The sequence below is a fragment of the Protopterus annectens genome, chromosome 6.part0 (assembly GCF_019279795.1).
Source record: "Protopterus annectens isolate FY-2018-M chromosome 6.part0, PAN1.0, whole genome shotgun sequence".
NCBI classification, from domain to species: domain Eukaryota; kingdom Metazoa; phylum Chordata; order Ceratodontiformes; family Protopteridae; genus Protopterus; species Protopterus annectens.
This window is the reverse complement of record NC_056737.1, coordinates 999,615,330-999,643,103: the sequence shown is the minus strand read 5'-3', so window position 1 is coordinate 999,643,103 and position 27,774 is coordinate 999,615,330. Positions and strand designations below refer to the sequence as shown.

At 39.0% G+C, this 27,774-nt stretch overlaps 1 protein-coding gene across 2 annotated transcripts in view; it reads left to right on the top strand.

Moving 5' to 3' along the window:
• Nucleotides 1-27,774, top strand: part of LOC122804648 (acetyl-coenzyme A synthetase 2-like, mitochondrial) — an 874,305-nt gene that overhangs the window by 300,911 nt on the left and 545,620 nt on the right. For both annotated transcript variants that reach the window (XM_044074629.1, XM_044074630.1), the window contains exon 5: nt 7,805-7,957. In XM_044074629.1, the coding sequence (XP_043930564.1) occupies nt 7,805-7,957 (153 nt within the window). The remainder of the gene's footprint in view (nt 1-7,804; nt 7,958-27,774) is intronic.

The window sequence follows — 27,774 nt, the reverse complement described above, 5'->3', positions numbered from 1 at the left end:
TGATGTACTGGAAGTTATATTTTTTATGACAGCTGGTACCATTAAACAGGACATTCTTAGGAATGGAATTTCTGTATACTTAAATAGCTAATGTACTACCAATAGCTTTAGTAACACACAGATCTAGAGAGTTGATGTTGAACAGCTCTGCCCTTTTGATGAACTTAATGCCCCATAATTTCCATTTGGAAAATCCACAAACTTTTGAAGTTCATAATTATCATCTAGAAATCTATTCCGTATACCCCCAAAAAGAGAGATTTCATCAGAAATGCTGATAAACTCATGGTAATCATACTCCAGAGTAAAGATAGGAGAGACTTCATAATCTCAGTGTGTCCCACAGCAGGGCTGTGATGGTGATAAAAAGAAGACATTCAGGTAGTAGTTGCAGGACCTCCTAAATAAAACAGTAGAAGATGAGTTAACCTTGATTCCAGGGAACCTGAATGCTGATATCTGCATATACAGTATTGGATATGAGGTCTGCGGATATGTGTGATATGAGGACTTTAGTGGGGCAACAAGAATAACATAGGAGAGCCTATTTTAGACTTCCATGTGGAAAATGGCTGAATGGTGACTGACAAAAGGTTCACCAAAACATTCATGAGATTGCATACAAGAGTGGTCAGCATTCAACTCAGGTAGGCTTCCTAGTAATGAATGGACATTGTGGTAAAATCAGAGATTGCAAAGTCAGCACCATTGAAATGGTGAACCCCTAACATTAGCCACTGATGACCACAATTAGCTGTAAACTGTGGTCAGGAAAAGCTCTTAGGCCAAAAGAAACTAGGCTTAAGAAATGGAAGAAGACTGGACAAAAGGAAAGAAGTTTAAGGAAATTATAATAACATATAAGACAAAGATGCCTGAAGAACTTGCAGAGCTTTTATAAAGTTAATGATTTCATCTCTGATATTACAAGGACTTCATCAGAGTTAAAAGCAAGCACATATCTTGCAGCAGTTATTCCCTGAACTCACCAGTCAAAATTAATAACTAATTAAACATGTAAATCACAATTTAAAATGCACAAGTGACTCCAGTATGAAAATACATCTAAAACTGTGATTTTCAATTGATTTATATATTAAACACCATACAACACTTTTAAATGCTAAAGGTGGTAAAAACATATGTATATAAAATGAAAAGTAAAAACGACAGTTGGTAGAAATGAAATAAAATGAAATGAAGTGCTGCTTAAGATATTTGTTACAGTCATAGCCTTTTTTATACACTTGAAATATAAATAGTCATTTAAATCTGATTCATTGCTGGCATTAAGTTACAATTGCCAGATTAATTACCTGTTTTCTGAAACGTTTTCACTGTCCCCACGTCTTTCACTCCTACTCACTCTATCAATAATGAAAAATGAACCTTTTAAAGTCCCCAAACTGTTGAATGCACATACAAGGCATAACCAGTTTTTTTCAATTTTTGCATCATATAAGTGTTCGTAAATCCTGTTTCAAAGCCTTCTGTTTATTTTACCAACTTAAATGGCTGGGCAGGAGATACAGGTAGCTAAATAGACCACCTCATTGGTACCACAATTACATAACCCTGGACACCCTGTAGTTCTGTCATATCCCTCAACCATAGGGGCCATCATTCCCATATTCAGCATTTGCACGTACTACTTGTACATCTGTATATTTTTGCATGTGTGTGTTTTCCTCGACTCCTTTTTTTTCCAATTTCTAAGCAATCTTTAATGTTTTTTCCCCTACTATAAGTGACCTATGGAGAGTTTTATATCTTGACCTTTAATTCCTTAGTGGAGGTCAAGTTCCAGATTTTTCTAAGAATTTTCACAACATCAGGAGAGTCCCTCTTGTATGACACAACCATGGCCTCATTTTTAATACTATTTTCACTAAACTCATCAGTAACTTGTCATCTGTGAATGAAGATGTTCCCTCCACCCAAAATTAGGTGGAAGTTACTGCTTCTTCTGTTACTAATTTCTTCTTTAATCTCCTTTAATAGAGGACTAGGACGATTTCTGTCGACAGACATGTCCCGTCCACTTCTCCAGCTTGTTCCGAAAGATGCCATCCTCACTACTTAACCTTGACAGTCACACCATTTGTCCTTTTACTGTATTTTTTTGAAAGTTAAGGTGAACAACTGTCAAAGTGTAAATACAAGTTGGACAAAGTTTATTTATGAAAAATAATAGATGTATTTTATTTATTTATTTGTTTATTTTTGTTTACCAGGGTGGTGCACTGATCTCAGTGGACCATTTGCAGGTATAACCCAGGTGAACAGGACCACATAAGAAATGAGCAAAACATATTTACAGATGCAAAAATATGCTACAACATTTCCTTCTGAAACAGTTTATAATGACAAAACATAGATGGAGAAACAGACTTATGCTCAGCAGAGCTTTATAGAAAAGATGTCGCCATAATGACCAAGCTGGATTGTGCTGCAGGGATTGCCAGCATATCATTATACAGAGATGCATGAAGATGTTAGAATAGGCAAATGAGAACAGTTGCAGGAAATGACATTGTAAAGATATGGAAGACATGGCTTCCTGAAGAATTTACAGAAGTTTTGCTAAAACTTTAAACTTAGTTATTTCATCGTTAGTATTATGTAGACTTCATCATAGTTAAAAACAAACACATATCTCACATTTATTCACATTTATTCATTGAACTCACCAATCAAAATTAATAACTAATTAAACACATAAATCACAATGTAAAATATACAAGACTCCAATGTGATAAATACACCTAAAACTGATTTTTTAACAGCTCATATGCAAACCAACATAAAAACACTTTTAAATGCTAAAAGTGGTAAAAATTCTAAATATAAATCTTTGCTTAATCATGTCCTTATGGGTATTCATTTCAAAATAATCAGTTTTGCTACAATCAAAATGAAAATTGAACTTCAGACTTCAGTAGTATAATTTAAATATTACACAGGCTTCAAAAAATGCTCATCACGTCTGTTCCACAAATTGAGTATATCATCCAAAAATCTGAAGTAGGCGTAAACTGATTAAAAAAATGCAGAGGTGAACATGTTATTTTTTCCACTCTACTTAAACAAAGACTGTGTAAAGGGAGGCACAGACAGCACCTATAGCTATCCTAGAAATTTGGTGAAAATGTTCACCCTCGAAGTAAGCAAAATTGTTCTTGAGAACCATATCCAGTTACTCATGTTAGTCAATAATCTTGTTGTCATGTGCCTGCTCTCTACTTAAAATGTTCAAAAAGTAATCAAGGCTTGTTTCTTACGGAATGATGGAAAATAAATTCACAATCAATATCAACAGTTGCAAACAAAATGTCCCAACTATAATTTAAAGTGTTAAAAATCTGCAGAAGGTGCCAAGAATCATGTAAAATATGTACCTTGTCAGTTAGCAAATGCTTACAATGGAAGTCAACATATGCTTCTAGGGGTTCTGTTTTTTTGACCTACCTGCAGCAATAATTGGCTTTAGTGGAGGGTTGTTTACACCCTTTATGGAAACAAGTAGAGCTGAAGAAGAAGAAGACTGGCACGGCCTCAAAACGAGTGTGAGGCCTATAGAACAAGTATGTGGCTGAGCCAGATATGGAAATAAGGTACATAAGGAAAGCTGGTGCAAAACTCCAGAAAAACATCAAAACAAATAGGGAATGTAGGGGAAGAAGTGGGAAATAGAAAAGATGGCTAGCCTAAGAAGGAATACTTGTTGTCTATCAAAGAAGCTAAGAGAACAGTTGCAATAGCAAAAAAAAAAAAAAAAAAAAACAAATCATCAGAGGCACTCTACCAGCTTCTGGAAAGTAACTCAGTAGATGGCACAAAGAAACTATATCAGGTTGCAAGGCAAAGGCAGAAAGATAAGAATATAGTTGTAAGGCACCCTTCATAAGAGATTCCAGCAACAGCCTGCTCACATCAAAGTCAGATGGAAGGAGTATTTCTAGCAGCTTGTGAATGAAGAAAACAACACAGAAACTGTACTGCCCCAGACACAGCCTACGAAGAAAGAGGAAGAAGACCCCACATACATGAAGTAAGAACAGCACCAAGGAAAAGGCAGCAGGCTCAGATGAGTTTATGACACATATGATTAAGGTGTTAGGTGAATTAGGGGAGAAGTGGCTCCAACACGTTATTCATAGCAGTATGGAAGAGACAGGCATATCCCAGATGACTGAAGATCAGGCATAATAGTGCCAACGTACTAGAACAAAATGGACTTTCACAACTGTGATCAGTACAGTGGTGTCAAACGCTTGTCACATTGCATGAAGGTTCTGTATAAGGTGATTAACAACTATGCAGAATAGTAGAAGGTAAGATGGGAGCTGAGCAGTTCGAATACGGATCAAGATGGAGCACAACCAGTCCATTGTTTGCAGTGAGACAGATAGTTGAGAAACATCTAGAGATGAGGAAAGAGTTTAACTGGTCATTCCTAGACATGAAGAAAACATATGACAGGGTTCCAAGAAAGCTAATTTGGGCAGTCCTGTGGTGGCTTGAAGTCCCAAAAACATCTGCAGAATTAGTGCTGGCTGTGTACAAGGACCCAATAACAAGTACGAACAGTGTTCGGGCTCACAGAAGGGATCCCTGTGGTAACATGAAGTTCTCAGCACTGTCCACTGCTGTTCATACATTAGTAAACAAGTCAGACTGGACAGATTAGCAAAGTTGCTGTATGCAGACAATCTGGCATTAGAGGTGGAGTCTGAACAAGAAGTTTGGCAAACAATAGTGAGTGGAATGAAATGTAAAACTGAATGCATGTGGGATGAAACTGAGCACAGAAAAGACAGTAGTAATGGCCCCAAATGGGGGAGGTGAGAAAAACTGAGAGATGAGATAGAAGGAAAAATAGCGGAACAAGTTAACAGCTTCAAGTATCTGTGGGGTGGTTGAGAAGAAGGGAAGCCTGAATGAGAAGATCAAAGCTAGAATCAGGGGACCTGCAATCAACTGGCACAGAGTGTGAGGGATTAGGGTATGCCACAAGAATGCCAAAGAAACTGAAAGGTACAGGGTACGAAACAGATTCTTACATCTACATCATTCAAGAAGAAGTAAAATCTAAAACAATATTCAAAGGAAAACAGTGCACGTAAGCTACAGATTACTACAATCTCAACATTAGTGATATTAAGCTCCCAAAACTAAAAAGTTGGAGGAGTAATTTACCAAAAGTATTTGCAGGTTCAGAATGTGCCATAATAACCTGCAGAACACTTTCAGCTAAAACATTCTACATTCCACAATAAGTACTGGGAGAGCAGAAACATCATGAAGGTGTACTGTCTTCGAAAACTGCATACCCTCTGAAATGCACTCTGCATGACAATTTGATGGATCTTTGAGATTAAAATTGTCTAGTGAAAACTTTAGCTTTTACATGAATGAAAAAGCAGTTCAACTGTACTAGAGACCATTACAAAGCTACATTATATTACAAAGTTGGTCTTCCTTTGTATAAGAGGCAAACCAAGCCTTGTATCTTTCATTCCTAATATCTCATAGATTCCAGTAAGCCATCCAGTTGGCATAAACCCCAGGAAAATATTGTCACATGATGAAGTTCCCAAGTCTCAAATCTGTTCTTTCTTACTTGGCATGCTTACATGTATACTGTTATAGTAGCAACAGAATCCAAAGATCGCCTTGGAAGTGTAGATTCCAGCTGTGACTGCCAGTTAATCTCCATACTACGATGAACAAGGGTGCTATTTTCTGTAGTATTAACTGTATGGGAATTTGCAATCTTCCAGAAAGAAACGTACTTCACACTTTTAGTAGCCATGTTTTATTACTGTGTTTCTGTGTTATGACACTGCCAGTTTTGTGTGTCTGTATTAATGCTAATAAATGTTTTGCTAATACTTCGCCCAGGACTATCAGACATACACAGCAGTGTAGGTTCACAGGTAATTAATAGGCATGCAGTCCCACATACCATTGGTGAGTCTAGTCCAATCTCCAAATTTCCCCATAGCACTGTCTGGTTAAGTGATTTGCTCAAGGTCACACGGCAGGTAAAGAAAGGTGGAGGAAATCAAACCCTGAACAACTGGAAACTGGGATTTTTGAAAATGCACATCAACATTAAGACTGTCACCCTATAAGGAGTAACAACACTGCCCCATTTTTCCTGTTGTGTGAATTTTAACTATGGAATTAACACATATACAATATTTTTGAGTTTTAAAGTCATGCAGTAGGTGTGTGAGTGTGTGTGTGTGTGTGTGTGTGTGTGTGTGTGTGTGTGTGTGTGTGTGTGTGTGTGTGTGTGTGTGTATACCTTCTGTGAAGGTTGGGCATCGGGCTGGCAACTTGACACTGTAAAAACTCCACTGCCAATCAATCTGCGGAGCGGTGATCCACTGTGCCAACCCCTAACGGGAGAGGCCAAAAGACTATATTTTTGTTACAAGCCACTGCAGCATACTGATGCCATTCTGCAGGACAGAATGTGTCCCTAAAATTAAACTATATATATGTGTGAATGTGCACAAACACACACACACACACAAATGGAGAAAGCAACTTTTTGAGCTGTGATATAATACATGCCTTATAAAAGAATGTCTGATGTTCATTTAAATGTTTACAGTTTCATCTGGTCTGCCCTGTATTGTTATTGTTCCTGGACAATTTTTTGCTTAGACTGGGTTTTTGCAGACGACCCCACTGAGGAAAACTGTTGATCATTGTTTCCCCAACTGCTCCATTCATGATTCTGTAATAGAGAAAGAGAGATTGAAATTCTGATAAAAATTCTCATAGCAAGTTGTTCATTCCATGTTATGCTTGCCAAAACACTTCTGCATTGTATAGTTGTTATTTCCCCTTAATATGTATGCAGTGCATGAAATGTCACAACTACACTGCAAAAACATAAAAAAAGACAAGCTTGTTAAGTACCTTTCTGACATCAGGACTGTTAAGATTGGATCTCATGCTGTTGACTAACAGAAGACAATGCCATCTCCCAAGAAGCAGCGACAAAAGTAAAACATTTTTAAAATTTTCGGATATTTCACAGTTATAAACAAAAAGTGAGGCAGAACAAAATGTCTAATACCTTTTAAAGCCATTTAGACCCTTTGTTTCTCCTTTCTATCTTGCAATGGTGATTGCTTTATCAGCTTTCAAAGGTTTGAAAGCTGGTAAAATATGTTGTATATCTAGATTATTTATTTATGTATTTATGCACATATTTAGATATGCACATATGTATTTATTATCTTTGTTTGTCTTTGTCTGTTTATTGAATTTGATTACTGGGGTAAAGCACTAATTAGTTTTGACCAATTACAGTCTCAGACTGGGACCAGTTCAGTAACTGATGTTAATACAAGGACCTTATAAAGCTCCATACACTGCGAAGAATTGTGATTGGGTCTCAAGATTCATAATCCTTATTATCTGTTCTCGACATGGATGCCAAGAGTTACCTCTTGAGCTTTGCTCTTGAAATGAATTTCTTGACCTGCATATCTTGAAAACATGATAAGCTGGTTATGATCTGGAAGCTGATCACAATCCTCACTATTAATAAATGAAAAAACATTAGATTGCATAAAACATTAAACTGTTATTCTTATCAGGAACCTTGGCTAAAAGTGTGCAACATAAAGTCCTGCTATAAATATAGAAAGGAGAATGCATAACAGCATAACATTTTTGCTACAAAATATTCAGTTGAAATTGTACCCATTGATTCTGATTTTGTGGTTGGTCATTTTTATTGATTATTGACTAAAAGTAATAGTACATTTTTTAACTATAGGAAATGGCAAAAGAGAGCATGACATGTGACCCAGTAAATATGGAGAGTGAAGACATGCTTTTCCTACTCTATACCTCGGGCAGTACTGGGAGACCAAAAGGCCTGGTGCACACCCTTGCTGGCTACCTACTGTATGCTGCTGTCACTCACAGGGTAAGCAATAAAGTTGTTTTTGTTTGTGTTGAAAAAAATATCTGTGGATTCTCTTGCAATAAAATGTTGATCTATGGTTGTCAAGCAATATGGGAACAGATGACAAGCTTTTGCATCACTGTGAGGAAAAGACTGTGTAGAACTATTGACACATAGGAAAAATACTAAGAAAGCTATCGCAATGACTATAAGATGCCTTTCCACAAACATCTTCAAGCAGACATACTTAAAAATTCTTGCTGCTCATTACAAGCATTTAATAGTGCTCATCTCCCAAACTGAGCAGGGCCATACATAATGGTGTATATTTTTGTCTGTCCATCCAATCAACAAGTCTAGCCTAAAAAGCAGACAAAGTTGCACTTTGTCCTGTAACGGTAACTTATTCCATGGTCTGCGAATATGCTGAGTTAGAAAACTGTGTCTCCAGTGAGTCTTGTTTAGCACCCCAGTATAGGTGTTTGTAGAACTGGTTTTGTGAAGAAATAGGTGGTGAAGTAGGATTGGGTGTTTCATGACTGGAAAACCAAGACACAGGTCTCCACAGAGCAGTTGGTAGGACGACACTGAGTCTAACCAGAGGTTTGCGAATCTATCAGGATAAGTGAAGAATTTAAAGTCTTTATTTATTTATTTATTTATTTTATTAAAAAGCATTGCAGCCTTTCTAGTTGAACGATATGCTTGGATTTGTACATACAGAAGGGGGCACTGTATTCGATATGGGTCTGATAAAAGAAGAATACAGTGGTTGGATGATGTCTTTAGATGTTGAAGATATTCCTTGAGAAATTAAGTGGCACAAATAGAAAGATTTCCTGATTATGATAGAAACATGATAATTGACTGAAAGAAGAGTTGTCCACAAGACTATGATATGATCATATCTGTTCAAAGAAGAGTACCTTTTATAACATATTAGTTGGGAGCAATTTTTTGCCAGATCCTACTATGCTGAACTTTTTTGCATTTAGCTTTAGGACATTTTCAGGCATGTGCATCCTGTTGCCTTTGTTGGAGCTGTTTAGTGTTAGTGGATACCATACCCAGCCTGGGGTTTACATAACATTTGTCTAACCTATTTATTTATCCTTTGTTGACCAGGTTAGTTCCACTAGGCTAGTAGCCTCTTTTCAGGGTAAACCTGAAGTGGCATTTATACAACTAAGGGAAATTTGACCAGGACATTAGGGAACTTCCTCTACCCTTTTTGATAGGTGTAGTGGAATGTTTTACATCCACCTGAGCTCCCACCAACTCAAGAAGATGGGGCCTTGGTTTAATGTCTCATCTGAAGGATGGTACACCCAGGAGTGCAGCATATCCCCTTATGCTACACTGCATTGTCAGCAATTGCTCTACCCAGTATGGGAATAGAGCCCATAGGCTTCTGCACCAAAGGCAAGTGTGCTTCCTGTTGCACCACTGACAATGCTATTTGATAATGCCAGCATGGGGATAATGTCAAAAGCATCGGCCAGTTCAAAATAAGCAGAGTGCACAGAATGACCACAGTCCACAGCCTGTCCAATCTTTTGAAAGCAGTTTACTAGGTTCAGGAGACAGGACCTGCCCTTCACAAACCAGTTGGGGTATAGATCAGTTAAGTTGCGTATGTCTGCATAAATGAGTTCTGCTATGATACATTTCATGGCTTTGCATATAAGGCTGATAAGGCTGATGAAACTTATAAGTATCTGGGTCTGTAGCATTTATTTATTTATTTACTAGGAAAGTCTGACTGGGCAGTGCCCCTTTTCAAAAGAGACCTGGGGAGAAAAGTTCCTCTTTAACAAAAGTTTTAGAGCAGGAGTCATGGAGTTCATTGATAGTTGATAAACTCATGAGCTGCATGTAAATCACGTATATGGAATGACTGACAGTTATGATTGTACTACATAGCTTGACACCTTTAGACAAGAGCACAATATGAAGGAGCAAGTACAATAAAGAGAATTGCTACAATATAACTTTCTATCAGATTATACATTCTGATTACAAATGTAATGGGAGAATCAGAAGTAAGTACAATAAAGAGAATTGCTACAATATAACTTTCCATCAGATTATACATTCTAATTACAAATGTAATTGGAGAATCAGAAGTAAGTACAATAAAGAGAATTGCTACAATATAACTTTCCATCAGATTATACATTCTGATTACAAATGTAATGGGAGAATCAGAAGTAAGTACAATAAAGAGAATTGCTACAATATAACTTTCCATCAGATTATACATTCTGATTGCAAATGTAATGGGAGAATCAGAAGTAAGTACAATAAAGAGAATTGCTACAATATAACTTTCTATCAGATTATACATTCTGATTACAAATGTAATGGGAGAATCAGAAGTAAGTACAATAAAGAGAATTGCTACAATATAACTTTCCATCAGATTATACATTCTGATTACAAATGTAATGGGAGAATCAGAAGTAAGTACAATAAAGAGAATTGCTACAATATAACTTTCCATCAGATTATACATTCTGATTACAAATGTAATGGGAGAATCAGAAGTAAGTACAATAAAGAGAATTGCTACAATATAACTTTCTATCAGATTATACATTCTAATTACAAATGTAATTGGAGAATCAGAAGTAAGTACAATAAAGAAAATTGCTACAATATAACTTTCCATCAGATTATACATTCTAATTACAAATGTAATTGGAGAATCAGAAGTAAGTACAATAAAGAAAATTGCTACAATATAACTTTCCATCAGATTATACATTCTGATTGCAAATGTAATGGGAGAATCAGAAGTAAGACAGTTGGAGTTCAGTGTTATCTTATATAATTTAAGAGAAAGTTGTAGGTAAAAGGGGGTAATAGAGGAGTTAAAGGATAACATAAGTGCAGCAGAGGAAAGGTGACAGAGATGAGCTGGGAGGAAGGGAGGGAGGGAGGATGGAGGAGATAAGAGAGGAATGTGATAATAGCACACAAGTTAAAATGGCCACCCTTGTGTAGGGAGTCACAGGGGCTCTTCTCCAGTTATCAGATTCAAACCCTGTAGACAGGATGAGCTTAAACAGTTTGAGTAGAGTCTCAGAGAGTGCACAGCCTGGTATGTTATTTGAACCATAGAAATGTTTTTTTAGCTTTTGATGGGGATTCTAAGACTTGTTCCAGGATAATTTCAAGGTAAAGTTAATTTTCAGGGATAGTGGTTACAACATTCTAGGTAGGTGGAGTGAGGTTAGCACTAAATTTGCCTTCTGATATATTAGCTTTATCCTTGGGATTTAATTGTCTGATATTATTATGGATGAGCTAAGTGCATTGTTGAACATTAGTCCTTTATTTCCTGACATAACTGCAAAAAGATTTGTAGCTTCTTTTGGTATCTGTAGCCACCTTAAGATTGTACTCTCTTTTATTTTTCCTCCACCTATAGTGCCTTGTTTAGATAGCATCCGCAGTGGACATTCAAACATGGCAAACTAGAAGTCAAATTTGGAGAGCATCAAGGTGGTACTTCTCATTTCTGAGAGTCTAAACACAAGGATGCCAGAATTTGAGCCCTTCCTGCAACTCAAACACATAAGTATCTATGGAGATACTGAGACATGGTTTCAGTGTAAACAGAGCTCTCTATAATGCCTTCAGACCCTTGGGTAACCTTGGTGGAGTACCCATGACCTTACCTGGTGCTTCTAGAGACACAAATCACTTTTAACAAATTCAGCTATTGTGGTGCTGCGGTAGCATTGCCACCTCACAGTAAGACGTTGTCCTGTTCGATTCTCAGCTAAAGCGTCTTCTGTGTGGAGACATGCGTGAATGGGCGTACCTTCGTTGAAGGTTGTGCATCAGGGCTGGCAACTCAGTACGTAAAAATCTACTGCCAATCATTAGCGGACCGGAGTTCCGCTGTGGCGACCCCTAACCGGGAAAAGCCGAAAGATACAACAACAACTTCCTTATTACCTACAGATCTGCATCAATTCCCCCACAGAAACAGGAAGTCTTGTACGATCTCCCTCCAAGTAGACACCATAGCTCTCAACCTCTGGGGGGGGGGGCAATGCCCCAAAAATAGGAACATATTTTAAATATTGCTCTTATAAACTTAGAAAGTTGCTAGATTAAAAAATGTCTTGTGTTACCATGCATTTTCTAAAGGATATGAAGTCTGAAACTCAAATGCCTGTCACTATTTAGTGAATTCAGTCCTCACTGATTTACCACAAAAATCCCAAAAAAATGGATATGAGGAACACACCAAAAATATGAGGCAAAAATCTGGACAGTCAATAAAAATGTTGACAGCTGAGAGGTATGACAGACACTTATGGGATCCCCTTAGACTGACACTTTTATTTATTTATTTATTTGTTTATTGTTGTTTACCAGGGCAGAGCACTGATCAGAGCAACTTTACAGACCCAGCCTGGGTTGCAGAGTGTAGTAGAAACAGATATAGTAAATGTTGTTGGAAGATAATATATATTGCATATAGATAAATTGTAGACAAATTTTCCAAAGAGCAAAAAGTCAAATGTTAAATGTGCATAGTTGTTATAACATACCATTAGTACAAAGCAAACCCAGAGAAGAATAAGAGAGCCAGCAAAATGAGAACAGTTTAGTATATATGTATTTACACATTATATGACACTTATGGGATCCCCTTAGACTGATGAATTATGTACTCTTTGTCAAAATTATACTTGTAACATGTTTTTAATGTTTCTGTTTACCTTGGAGCTTTTCTGCTCGGGCCTCCGCTGAAAATGGACATGCATCCAGTCGGACTATCCCGGTCAACAAATGTAAAATAAAATAAATAAATAAAATATTAGTCTGTAGGTAATGAGTGCAATATAAGAGGAAATTGTAGAGGGAAGTAGAGTTTAGGTGATCTGACTAGAGGTGTTGCAATTGCATTTGTCTAGATGAGATAGATACGGTTTATATGAAGGTCTAAATCTGGAGTAACGGGAGAGTTAATTAAGGCATGGTGGGAGAGATTGCCATGGTTTGGAGGTTAAATCAGTAAAACTATGCTCAATACAGAAAAGTTTTGTTGTAGGGGGTTGCAAAATGTGGCCTGAGTAGGAGTAGCATCTTAGGTCATAAGAGAGGATGATGGAAATGAGTCCGGAGACAAGAAATGTTAGATTATCCTATCGAGGAAGTGTAAAAAGCAGAGTGCTGAGTAGCAGCTCAGTCGTTTGCTGAATGAGCAGCCATTCTGCTTTTATAAGAGATAGGCAGTGGTGCTTGTATTTGGGAGATATGGTTTTGAAGCAGCAGATTTTGTTGGAGAAGGATTGAATGGCTGTGGTGTTTCTTTTTTTTTTTTTTTGATGCTGCCACAGCTAGTGACAAACCATATTCTAGCTGGGATAGTTAGTGGCAGACCATATTCTTGCTGGTTAGTGGCAGATCATATTCTAGCTGGGATAGTAGTATGCACTTTCTAGTGGTCAATCTGGAAGATAGAGACAAGAGCTGTGACATTTTCTGAGCCCAGAAAAGTAGAGGATTCATGTTTATCCTAGTCTTTTCAATGTGGTCTTGAAAGCGGAGTGCTGGACCTAGACAGATGTATATGTATGTGAATCTGGTCGTGGTTTCCATTATGTATTTATCAATATCTTTGAAACGAAGGGTGGTATGGGATTCTGAACATTTGTTGTGGTTTACAAAATGCATCGTTTTAGTTTTTTTGAGGTTTACTATTAGTTTCTTGTTGCTAAGCCAGTGTATGAGTGAGAAAACATTATTTTGCAGCAGGTTCTGTATGTCTGTGTGACTGTGGCTGGATCAGTAAATAACTATGTTGGCTGACTTGAAACTGTAGTTTTATTGGCCATTTTGGGTCAATTACAAACTCCATCTTCCTCTCTTAAAACCTGGTTGCCTCGTGGTTTTGGCATCTTTTCAGGCTTGTTGGCTGTTGGTGAAGCACCCACCAAGAGGAGAAAACGCTGAGAGAAGAAAGGAGCCACTTTTGAGATTTTAAGTATTTTCCTCTGTTTATTTGCTAAGTTTTTCTGCATAGCCGCCTATTTTGAGCATTTTCTGGCTTGTTAAACTTGATTTCTGCATTAGTAAGTGTATTTAGAGCACAACCTAGAGCTGTTTACTGAATTTCCTGTTTGCACTTATTTTTAAAATCGTTTTTTTCTCAAAACTTGCATTTTATCTGTCTTTGGCCTAGCACTCTTGTGTGGGGTCATTTACTGCAATGTTATAACTTGTTGATACTTGTGAACCTCTGCTATCTCTGAAAAAACAAAAAAAAAAAATCTTGCTTTTTCCCTACTTTTCTGAGATTTAAAAAAAGTTCAGTTACAGGCTTGCTGTTTTTGAACTGTTTGTAAGTTTATTGGAGGCCATTTTTGCTTGGGCTAAAGGGAAGTCTCTCTGTTGATCAGTGGCAGTGAAAAACATTGAGCAGCCTGCCTGCCCCTGTGGGAGTGGTTACTGACTTGAAACTGTAGTTTTATTGGCCATTTTGGGTCAATTCCAAACTCCTTCATCTTCCTCTCTTAAAACCCTCTTTTGCGGTTTTGCGTTTTGTGCATAGCGCAACAGCGGGCAGCGCCGCCTAATTGGGTTTAAACTATTCTTGGCTCCACAAAGTCTGCTCTTCACTTTTTCCCATAGAACTGCTCTGTCTCTCAATTTAAACACCATATTCTCATTCTAAGGCCCTTCACTGGTCCAATTAAGTAATCCTACAAGTTAGCACTATTAAACCATAAGCACTACTTACTCTTATACTCTTTACGATTACCCTGTCCTCTATTGGTCTGTCTTAAATTCAGTTTCCCTATATTACTCTAGCATGTCCAAAGGTTAGTCAATGGTTTCCTCTCCAGTCCAGCTGGTGAATCTGGGAATTTTGAGGCAATGTTACAACTGTCTCATGTACACAGACAACCCTCTCCTCCTCCAAACAGGTTCAAATATATGTGAGAGATGCAACTATTTAGCCAAACTGGAGGCTGAGCTCTCTCATCTCAAAACTGGTGTAACCAGTCAGGAGGAGAAGGTAACCTCACACAACACAATTCCAGTATCACATAGTCCCACCACATCAGCGAACCAAACACATAAATACACAAAAACATACTCGGAGGCTCTAAATAAAAATCTACCTAAGCAACAGAGACCTCCAAAGCAGACATCCAAGCAAACACTACCTCAAAACAAAACACGCACAACACATAGCCCACAACGTCAGTGTGCCAAGCAGCCACAGCCCTTAAGGCTGAATAACACACCTAATACTCTTGTAATAGGTGACTGTATTGTCAGACACACTGACGTCCCGCTCACCAGGCTGAATAAAGAGAAGGTCACGGTGAGCTGCCTGTCGGGTGCTAGGATCCGCCACATAACACAAGCACTCAGGTCACTCCAAAGCAAATACATATATGACTCAGTCATTGTACATGCTGGTGTGAATGACCTGAGATGTACCTCCCTGGACTACATGAAAAGAGACATAGAGGAGCTCTCTGATCATGTAGCCCAGGCTGGTATGACCCTGACCTTGAACAGCATCTTAATGATCGATTTTAACAATTGGCTAAAATTTTGGTGTCATTCAAAGGGGATCCAGTGTCTGTCAGCCTGGGATGACATGCTCGACAAGCCACGTTGCTTCGCTAGGGATGGCTTGCACCTGTCACCACTGGGCTTTTGGATATTGGCAAAGGCTCTTGCCACCCCCATAGTGCGTTTTTAGGCAAGGCTCAAAAGTCAAACCCACCCCCATAGACAGCACAAGGAACAAGAAACTAAGGGTAATGCTGCTTAACGCCAGAAGTCTTAACCTCAAGATGCATGCACTCAAAGCTCTCCTCAGTATGGAGAACATCGATATCTGTGCAGTGACAGAAACCTGGTTCAAAGCTCCAGAGAGCACCCCAGCACTACCAGGCTATACCTCATATCATGCTTTTCGGCCCCAAAACCCTGACCGAACCACAAAAGGAGGGGGAGTTTCCATATTTATCAAGGATATCCACACCTCCAGGTTAGTGGCATTGCACGAAGTATCGGAGACCATCCATGTGCAACTAACAGTGGGCAAGACTGCTTTTCAGTTTATAGCATCCTACAGACCACCCTCTCAAAGTCAGGAATCCCACTCGGCTTTCCTGAAAACATTGGAGAACATGAAGATCTCTCCGAACACCATTATATTGGGCGACTTCAACTACCCAAACATTGACTGGGAGCACTACTCAAGCCCCAGCACCTTAGCCCAGAGGTTCCTGGAAATTATAAACTCAAATGCTATGGAACAACTAGTCACCACTCCCACAAGAGGGGCAACATACTAGACCTGATCATTACCAACATGGGGACTCTATGCTCCACACCAGAAGTATATCCCTCATTGGTAAGATCAGACCATAAATTAATTTCACTGGATGTCCACATCCCGACCACCACCCCCCCCAGCCCAGAAAACCACAGTGAAAAACTTCTCAAAAGCGAACTTCTCACTTCTCAAAACTGAAGTGGAATCCTTCAAGGCCCCAGGGCCAGTGGAAACTACGGCCCAAACTGCAGAATCCTATATAAACGCATTCTACGGACATCTCCAGGAATGCATGGATCATGCTGTCCCAAACAAAACCAAGACCCAATCATCCAAAGGCAGGCGTCCAGTCTGGTGGACCCCTGCCATAAATAAACTGTACAACAGAAGGAGGAAGCTACTACATGATAGAGCAAAATCCCTAATACGGAAGGCATCTCTGATCAGTACTAGCAAAAAATTACGATCCCTCATAAAATCCTCCAAGGCCAGCTTCAAGAGAAAAATTGCACAGGACACCAAAGACAATCATAAGGCTTTTTTCAGTTATGTTAGGAGCCTGGGATGCAACTCCCAGACTTGTTCTGAGTTGATTCTAAACGACAAAAAATACACTGAACCCACAGACATTGCCAATATCCTGGCAGACAGGTTCAGTGCAAACTTCTCCATCCCCTCCCCCCAAAAGAGCAAGTATCTATCCCAGCAGAGGGCTGCCTCCCAAACATCTCTGATGCTCAGGTGAAGGCTGCCCTCTCCAAAGCAAAAAACACTGCTTCCATGGGACCAGATGGCGTCCCAGGTTGCGTCCTACATGAACTCCAAGAGGAACTAATCCCTCAAATAAAACAGCTATACAATCTCAGCCTCACTACAGGATATGTGCCCACAGAATGGCGTACAGCAACAGTGGTCCCACTCCACAAAGGTGGAGCCTCTACGGACCCTGGAAACTATCGCCCCATAAGCCTGACTAGCTTAGTCTGCAAGGCTATGGAGGGGATCATCATGGAGCTCATAAACAAAGACATTGGGGACCTACAGACACTAGATCCTACCCAGTTCAGCTTTGTCAAGGGCAGATCCTGCCTTTTGAACCTGGTTGACTTCTTTGAAACAGTCACCAAAGCCATAGATGAAGGGAAGGTAGTCCACACAGCCTATCTGGACCTTGCAAAGGCATTTGACACAATACCCCACTCGGGCATCATAGATAAGCTATCCAGCTTAAATATAAACCCCTATGTCACAAGATGGGTCGCAAACTGGCTCAAAGACAGAACCCACAGAGTGAGAGTTGCTGGAGCCATGTCAGACTCGAAACTGGTCACAAGTGGCATCCCACAGGGTTCTGTCCTGGGACCACTCTTGTTCGGTATATACTTTTCCGAGGTACTATGGCTCACCAAGTTCGCAGACGACTGCAAACTGGGCGCCATAATTGACTCTCCAGCTGACACAAACATACTTCAAAAAGGTCTCACAGAGACAGATAACTGGTGCCAGCACCATGGTTTAAAGCTAAATACCAAAAAATGTATAGTCATACCCTTTGGCAAAAACAATGTGCCCACAAATTACCACATAGGCGGAAACCCATTAAGTACAGAGAAAGTTATTAGGGACCTGGGGACCCAAGTTGATAGGATTAGGATTAGATTAGATTAGATTAGTACTAGGCTAACTGCCCTGGTGAGCCATTTTAAGCCTAGCCAATTATCCCTTATGAGACTCAAACCCTGCACCTTGTGTTCGTAAGACAAACACCTTAACCATTAGGCCACCCTCCTAACCCCTAAAAAACGAAAAAAATAAACAGCCTCTATAAGGCTCAAACCCAGGACCTAGCACACCATAGCCAAAGTGATTTACGACTACGCCAGGTGAGATAGCAATCTCTCCTTTGAAAACCACATTGCCAAAGTGGTTAGAAAGACCTTCTACATAGCCCACCTCATCACGAAGGGTTTCACATCTAGATCAAGAGAGGTAATAGTGCCCCTTTATTCATCCCTCATCAGGCCCATCATAGAATACAATGCCCCTTTTGGGATGTACCTTACCCGACACCTGCAGCAATTAGAAAGACCCCAAAAGTATCTCACCAAGAGGATCAAGGGTCTCAAACTGATGCCATATGCTGCTCGGTTAAAAAAACTCCAGCTCTACTCAGTTGCATACCGCCTACTTCGAGGCGATCTATGCCTGACATACAAAGCTATGTCAAATCCAGAATTAATGGACATGCTCCACCTCAGTAAATCTAAATCTCTTAGAGCCACACGCTCAAGGGACTTGAACCTCAGCACAGAAATAAATAGAACTTGCTGGAGGGACAGGTTCATAACCCAGAGGCTCCCTTCGCTCTGGAATAGAATTCCAGTTCATGTGAGGCAGAGCACCTCACTGAATCTCTTCAAGAAGAATCTCGATAGGTGGATGGGGGATCGTAGGTTTGTCCCAGGGATTACTCCTGTGTCACTATTAGACAGAGGCACAGTAAACTAAACCTTAAAAAGGGCACAGTATACTCAAATCAAGGGGTGGCATAAGCCATACAGAATTGGGCTAGGCTTATAATTGCCCCAGGGCAGATAGCCTAGTATGAACCTATGAATATATAAAAGACTGAGCTTGGACAGGTTATATAGAAACTTATCAAGAAAGATAAAAAAGGAAGAGAGAGACAAGAATTCTTAGGAAGTCATTAAACCCAGTTGTCTTGTCTTGGTATACAAGTATCGTTTTGGTTGAAGACAAGAAACTATTGAAGAGCAGTGTCTTTCTTGCCTTTAACACATGCATAGTAACTTCCAGCATCCCTCTGGGCATGTCCCTTAGGGGGAGTACCTTAGATTATTCACTTCCATGTGAGCCTCCACTGTGCCATAGTCCTATTTGTCTGTTTTAAGTGACCTTAGGGCCTTTGTGACATCCCATGTGCTGGCACTGGATAAGAAACTTACAGTCAGTCTGTACTTATCCAGTCTGGTGAGTGTAGTCTGTATGCCGAACTGTAGTGTCACCTACGGCTAAAAATTTCCTGCATGGAAGCAGATTTAAAGGGTCTCAATGGCTTCAGCCTACTTTCCTGATGACTGTTAGATGAACTATGTGGATATGCGTTATGTGTGAATAGAGAGGAAGTAAGTGTTATCTTTAGTGCTGGGTGTTTTACAATGGGTTCTATTAAGGTTTGGCATTTTTTTTACATCTTCAATATACGTCATGGACCTGGTGTTGTGTTATGACTAATGCGCTGTTGTAGATGTACAGTGTTTACTGATAGTGAGCTGGTAATAAGAAGCTTGCCTCCATGTTTTTTTAAATAACTACATCTCTCACTGGTTGTGCTGTCAATTGATAAAATCAGTGAACGGTCAGTAAGTGTAAAGCAGTTGCCACACTGCTTTAGAACACCTTATACAATCAGTCTAGCCACAGATAGGGTGATAGCAGATTGCTGATGCACACTGCCACAGGGTAGACGATCAAGGCTGGTGGCAGTACTCCGGGGTTGGAGAGAGACCCTGAGGGCCCATGGATAAAGTATTTAGGATGATACTCTGAGGTTAGGCTGGATGTTAGCTAATCTAGCAATACTTAATGAAAGCATGGTATTAAGCTATATGCACAAAGTACTGATAATTTACACAACTAAGGTAGTACTATACAGGTCACTTGCATACCTTGCGGGACAGCTGCTGCTAGGTGCTGAGCACTGTAAGTTTCAGCTATAGCACACAATGAAAACTAAGCACTAACTCTGAATAGCTAAAAAGAACTAAATTTTAGGCTCAGAGATGAGGGTCACTAACTAGTTAGGTTTATTTGCCACTGGAAGATTACCAGTTCTTAAAACAGAACTGCAAACTCTGGACAACTAATTTATAGAATTACAAGTGTTTGCACAACTCAGGATACTTGTACATACCACAGATCAGTCACTGGACACTGGACATAGTAGCGAAACCCCATAAAAGCAGATCAATCACTAAACAATAATACTGACCAGGACAGCAGTGCACCAGCTAGAGCAAATTCTAGACACTGGTTCCTAAATAATACAGTCAAATAAAAGACAGTAAAAGACAGTACTCCAGCCACGGGACACAGTGGCTATAGTCTCTAAAATCAGAGCAGTCACTAAGGAGTAACACTGAGCATCTCTGCAGTGCAACCACCAAAACAGGATGTAAGCACTGCTGGCTCTAAATAATACAGTTAGCTAAAAGGTAAGTACACTATACATCTGATGATTAGAAAGAATGTCAGTTTTACATCAGTGCGCAGTTGTACACATAGTAAGAGTAGGAGGAATGCACTACAGTATGCAATGTAAAAAGTGTGGGGGGAGTTAAGCAAGTTTGCTTGAGAAACTGGGTTTTGCAAAGGGAATCCAAGAACTTTGATAGGGCTTGCAACTTTATACATTGCTAAACACTGAAATGTTTCACTTAAGTCTAGAACTGCAGAATGAAGTGTACCGTGTGTGTGGGGAAGGTCACACTAGGTTATGTGCTATTGAAGAGCATGCTAGTAGTAGAACTGGAAAACTGAAATGCATGTTACAGTTGATATTGTTCCTTTGGAGTGTGACAAGACTACAGTTAGAGTAACTGAGTCAGCATTATGTCATTGTGTTACAACTAAGCTGGTAAAGTGTAGTGTTTTACCAGAAGGAAGAGACGTTCAAGCTCTGATAGACTCTGGGAGCAGGACTACCCTGGTCACGGGTCCCATAGTGTGCAAGGCTAATGTGTTCATTGTCACAAATGCACACACACACACACACACACACACACACACACACACACACACACACACACACACACACACACACACACATACCTTTCTTCACTTCATCTCTCTGAATTTTTTTGTTTTGTTTTGTTTCTTTAGTTTTTTTTTTTTTTTAGTTTATCACTCCTTTTGAAAGGATCTTGTTGTCACCTTACTGCTTAATAGCCTTTAGTGAAGTGAGTTCTGTGACATCTTTTTCCTGTCTGGAAGCAGACTAGGAGTTGATTACAAGTTCTGTACTTCGGTTTATTTGGACTTCGTTTTATTAGTAGTCTTTCTGTTTCGTATTTCAGTGTGTATTGTAAAAAATGACTTGTGTTACATCAGGTTAGCTTTTAATTGCAGACTAGGCTCATTACTATGTATAAGATTGTTAAATGGGATTTATGATCCTTTCTGCTTTTTTATGTATATATTAGTTTTTCATGAGTTAAAGCTGTTATTGAAAATGTGGTCTAATAAAGTCCAGTTGGTGGATGAAAGTACTTATTGTGAATTAAAGCTGAGTTATTCCAGTGACAAAGCCTGTTTGAGTTTGTTTCTTCATTACGTTCATATAGGAGGAATTAAGATCTGAGGTTTTGTAATATTTATTACTGTTGCTTAATATTGTAATGTTAAAGTATTTTTGTTTTTCACTTTTCACAAATAGCAAGGAAGTGAAGTCAGTCCCCTTCCAGAGTGCTGGGGACAACTATCTCCTCACATCTCTGCTGTGTTTTTTGTACTTGTACATCCTGTGACTCACTTTTTGTGATACACGGGGTTCCCGGATGTGGAGGGGATTTACCAGAGCCATTAGTGATCTTTGTCATTTGATTTTTTTTTTTTTTTTTTTAGTATGCAAGGCTAAGATAAGCAACAGTCAAAACTTAAAGGCAATATGCATTTGTGGTGACAGAAAATAATACTCCTTCGCATACACAGAAATTCAAATAATTTTGGGGAAAATGTTACATGTTGTGGCTGTAACCCCTGATCTAAGTCAAGATGTAATATTAGGAAAAGACTTTCTCCATTTCAAGATACTGTAGATAACATTGGAGGAATCCATAGACAGAGTGTAGCAGGAGGACACACTTAATGTGAAAGTGGTACGTCGGTAGGCTGATACACCCATTCTCTATAATAATAGGGGGTCTGTATCTTCCAACCTTTTTCATGTTAGTGAAAAATTAATGCTGGTATTGGATTTGCAAGTAAGCTGCATAACATTTAGGAATAAACAATAGGAAGATGATACATTAAGTAGGGCAAGAGAATACAACAAAGTTTATACGAGAGGTTAGAGAACAAAAAGTTTCCATTATTTCTTACCCCTATTTTGAGATAAAACATGGTTTGTTATATTTAGTAACCAAAGAAAGAGAAGACGGTTGCTATCAGTTATTAGTATGAAAACCTTATAAGTCACTAGATATGAATTCATCCAGTAGCCATGCATTAAGATCTTACCTGGGTATTGACAAAATAAACTAAGATTACTGCTAGATTTCATTGGCTAGGCATACTTTATATAATTTATTTTATTTTACTTTGTTTTTGTTTATTGGTTTGTTCCTTCTGGGTTTAGACAAAACACTATTTTCAGTGGAAGCCTGGGGAGAAAAGCTCCAACATATTACAATTTTTTTTAAACATGCATCCAGTAATATACAGCAGCAGACATTAAATAAAACACATTAAAAAGTACACATACATTTGCTACTTAGATTACATTCATATCAGATAAAGACAACTATTACACTATAAGAGATACTTGTGCGTTAGTAGATGGTGAACATTGAATATTTGGAGAGGTATGTTAGTGGGTTATCAGATAAGTAATAGATCACGTTGTTAGTGCTTAGAAATTTGATGGAATTGAGGTGAGGGAAAGAACTAGGTAGGACAGAAAATATTGATATTGTAGTTAAGAGGTGGGGTGTAAAGCAGGTTTAGAGATAATTATATATATATGACTATCATAAGGTTTGTATTAGAAGTATAGAGGTGGAGATGAACAGTGTCACAAAATAATGAATATAGCTGGGAGATGCTATTAAAAATGTTAGGCATAGGTTAAGACTGGTTGTGAGGCATAGGATTTTGAAAGAAGAGAAATGACAATAGAGAGAGAAGACATCTGGACTTCTTGTCCATTCTGAATTTAAGAGTCTGTTGATCCCAAAGCCTATCACAGAGGTCCCAGTTCAACACATTGCTATGGATATTAGAGGGACACTAGTAAAGTCCAGTAATGGGTATTAGTAAGTTTCCAGGAGGCAGACCATTACATAAATCTAATGGTAAGACTATCACCAGAGAGCTGGTGCTGTTATTCAGAGCTGTTGTTGACCATCTAGTGCCTAATGACAGTCCTCCCAATGTAGCACCCCCACACCTGCTGTTCATGTGTGAAGAGCACAAAAAAACAAAACAAAACAAAGCACTTCTTCACTGTATTAAGCCGATCAGCTTATTACGGATATATCCATGCCCCCCCAGCTCTTCTATTGAAAAGTGAAAAAAGGAAAGAAAACAGAAAAAAATATTAAACTGATTGTTGCACTGTAAGCGATCAGCTTATTACAGACAGATCCATGCCTCCCCGGGTCTTCCATTGAAGAGAAAAAAAGAAAGCACTTTACGTGCAGCAAACTCTGAAATGCCTTTCTGTGCTCCTCCTGATCATGCCTTCCTAATTCTTTGCACCTGGGGCAACTGCCCCCTTCACCCCACCCTTGCTCTGCTACTGCTGTTATTCTCCAGAGATGGTAGTCTTAAGTAAATATTGACCATGGTACTGCCTTTATATCAAGGGTATTACATCACTTACATCAGTGCTATAAAGTCAGATAGTTGAAGATATCAGTCTACCATCTGCAGACTGATCAATTAGTAAACATGTTTAATAAAAAATGAAATCCGTGCTACGGAAAGGGGTGGTTTAAACAATAAGTGCTCTGAACGATAAGTTTACACAACCAGAAAAGAGACGAATACAGCAAATCTAACTCTTCAACATACAGAAGCCATGGAAAGGACTAGAAAGTTATGTAGTAAACATAGCAGCCTTAGTTCATACAAGATAGATGAAAGAATTTATTTTATTTTTTATTTATCATTTGTTTCTGCTGTGGTGGTGCTGCGGTAGCGTTGTCACCTCACAGTAAGACGTTGTCTTGTTCGATTCTCAGCTAGAGTGTCTTCTGTGTGGAGACATGCATGAATGGGCATACCTTCGTTGAAGGTTGTGCGTCAGGGCCGGCAACTCGGCACGTAAAAATCTACTGCAAATCATTAGCGGACCAGAGTTCCGCTGTGGCAACCCCTAACCGGGAAAAGCCGAAAGACACAACATTTATCATTTGTTTACTGGGAAAGTCTGACTTGAAATGAAGCCAATTTTCAGCAGAGGTCTGGCGAAAAACACTCCAGATGCATGTCTTTGTAACGTGGGAGGAAATCGGAGCACGCAGAGGAAATCCACACAAATGCAGGGAGGACATGCAGACTCCACACAGAAGGCACCCCAGCCAACAATTGAATGGGAGAACAGCTTGCTGTGAGGTGACAGTGCAACCAATGCACCACTGCGCCGTCCGAATCTCTACCTGAAATTTGGTTAGAGAAATACTTGTCAAAAGTGTAAACACAGGAAGTAGAAGAGTTTCTCTTAAGAAATAAAGTAGCGTTTTCAAACATGCCTGGAGGAACTATATTAATAGAACATGACAAACCGACAACACTGATAATGAAAGTTAGGCTAAGACCTTGCAGACTTTCAGAGTCACAAAAGCAGTTGTAAGAGAAGTTCAAAAGATGCTCAGTCTGGGAGTCACACAAGAGTCAAAGAGGGAATGTGATGTTCCAGTAGGGCTAATTCCTAAACCTGACAGATGCATTAGACTCTGTAATGACTTTAGAAAACTGAAGAGCACATCAAATGTTTGATAGCTATCCCATATCCAGAAGTGTAATATCGAGCCCAAGAAAGGTGAGATAGTCAATAACCTTAGAAATAACAACCTGTTACTGGCAGATATCACTTATAGGTTCATAGCTAAGCACTAGGCTAGCTGCTGTTATGGACCATTTTAAATCTAGCTAGTTTCCCTTGATGAGAATCAGACCTTATTTATTTATTTTTTATTATTATTATTTTACATTTGTTGACCGGGATTGTCCAACTGGGCTAACAAGCCCTTTTTCAGTGGAGGCCCGGGGAGAAAAGCTCCACAAGCAATAGAATAGAAATAAACAATAAATTTACAAATGATACAAAAGTTTTCACAATGGTGTAAATAAGAAAGCTATACCATTTTGACAATAGAGCACGATGAAACATAAGTTATAGTATACCACTGCAGTCCCTATGCATCCTCATGTAATGGGAGACAGAGAAGGGAGTTGCAAGTTTTAATAATGAAAGATAAAGAGGTTGCTGACATGAATAAAGATGCCAGTTACAAGCAGGGCCGGTGTTAGCATTTTGGGGTCCCCAGCAAATCTCAGGTTTGGGGGCCCCCTAGGCACTTCAGTCAAACTATCACTCTGTCACTGCCACCCCTCAGAAGCCGTCTTTTAGTTCATGCTGCAAACTTTTAGCAGTAGTATGTACAGACTTACCTGTAGCTACAATGCTCTTGCAGTACACCAGGTGTATGTACCACACTATATTCACCCATCTCACAATATAATACATTATAGCAACTCTATGCATAGGTCTGGTTTTAGGCGAAATGCTTTCTATAGGCTCTAAAGTGTATTTTGCTTTTTTTCTTTTTACATAATCTTTCCATCCAGTGATGGCTTGAAAAGAAATTATGATTAAGGAATAAAATTCATTGTTGCTGTTTAGCTTAACTTCTCCTTGCATCCTTTCAGCACACCTTTCCTGACCAAGACAGCACAAATAACCATTTAGGAAATAACTCGGATAAGCCAAGAAACCATAGGGTTATAGGTTTTCTGGGATGCATTTTCGAGCATTTTCCCAACCTTTTAATCCAGTAGTGTCCTAAACAAAAACATGAGCAAGAAAATAATTTTTTTTCTTTCAAGAAAGATATAAGTTGTGCCCAAGGCTTAATATTCAAAGATGGTAAAACAGTAGCTCACAACAAACTAACAAGCCATTTGTTGTCTAGATACAGAGGTCCAGTCTGGGAATATGGCTTACCTCCCTAAGCCCCCAAAAAAGGGCTATCATTGCCTACGCATCCCTCTGGCGTTAGACTGGGATGAAAGCAGAAGTTTAGTGACCTTCTTTGTACACCTTTGAGGTCTCTGAGAAAAGTAAAAGAAACCGTCACTACACTGGCCTCAGCCCAAACAAAAGCTGCAATGACCTCATGTGCACATCTCTCTGGTTTGACTATAATGAAAATTAAAGAAGCAACCCCCCCCCCCCCCATAACCTACAGCAGCTTTCTATACATGCACTTCTGAGCACATCTGGTTTTAGAATGAGTGCAGTTGAGAGCAGAGGCCATTATCAGGTTTATCCTAACAGGATCAAGGTAAAGACCTTAATCAGAAAATTAATACATTTTTTTCTCATTTTTCCCAAACTAGCAATACAGTCACATATGATTAATGGAGCCCCCTGTATAAATTTGTACAGTCTGGGGAGTGGGGACCACTGGACTCCTTGAAGACTGAATTGTCTGAATGTTCTGTGATATATTTTATGCATTACTTTTGAAATATGATTACTTGTCAGCTACATTTTTACTGAAACCCAAAAGAATAATGTATGTATCCTGGCATTACTGGGTGTATGCAGAGATAAAATCACTGATATTTTTTTACAAACACACACAAAAGCCATAGCAATACTAGTTTTGTACTTATTTCAGCAAATAGCAATACAGTGTGGACCACTGGTACAGCCACACCAGGTCAGTGAATGCTGTTTAACAATCATCAAACAGCAGCAGGGCTAAGTCACTTTTATTTAGTCAGTGAAGAGTAATGTATACCTGTCACTGTCTATGATTTCACAAACCTTCCCTAATTTTGTTAATAATTTTGCTTTATCCTTCATAAAAAAGTTTAATTTGCTAGTAAATCATTCAGGAACACTGACAGTCAATAATTCCAGGTATCAGATGTTTATACTTCATATTATCCAAAAAAAAAATGCAAGTTGATGCAAAAGATGTAAGTGAATTAGAGTGATATTTAAAATATGTTCCTGATTTTCAGCCTTTATTCTGCTATTATTTTTGGTATTGTGCTGAATTCTTCTGCAAAGAAGTTAAGAGTTGTAGTATCTGATGTTCTACCAATATTTATAAAAATCCCTGAAAGTAAAAACATCTCTGAAGATCAGAAGCATCAGATCTTAAAATACAAGTTTTGCACTCAGCTCAGTCACTCTCGGTTGCTGATCTCTCTAGTGCTTACCTTGCTTATGTTCATTATCAGCTTTATCCTAACAGGGTCATACCACATCCCTTTTCAGGTTAAAGAGCATAATTAGGACATTAATACATTTTTTCCTCATTTTCCTAAACATCAGTTGCTTTTGTGGGCCCCCTACAAAGTCAAGGATGATTAAGGGGCCTCCTTGCAGCCACAGATATTGCAGGTACCTAAAGCTGGCTATGTTGTTGGTTTTAGTGGAGAGAATGTCCACCAAGCAGGGTTTAATTAAGCAATAGGCACTATGCCAGTGGTAAAATATTTAATAGTATTATGAAGCCTGTTACTTGATAAAAACTGT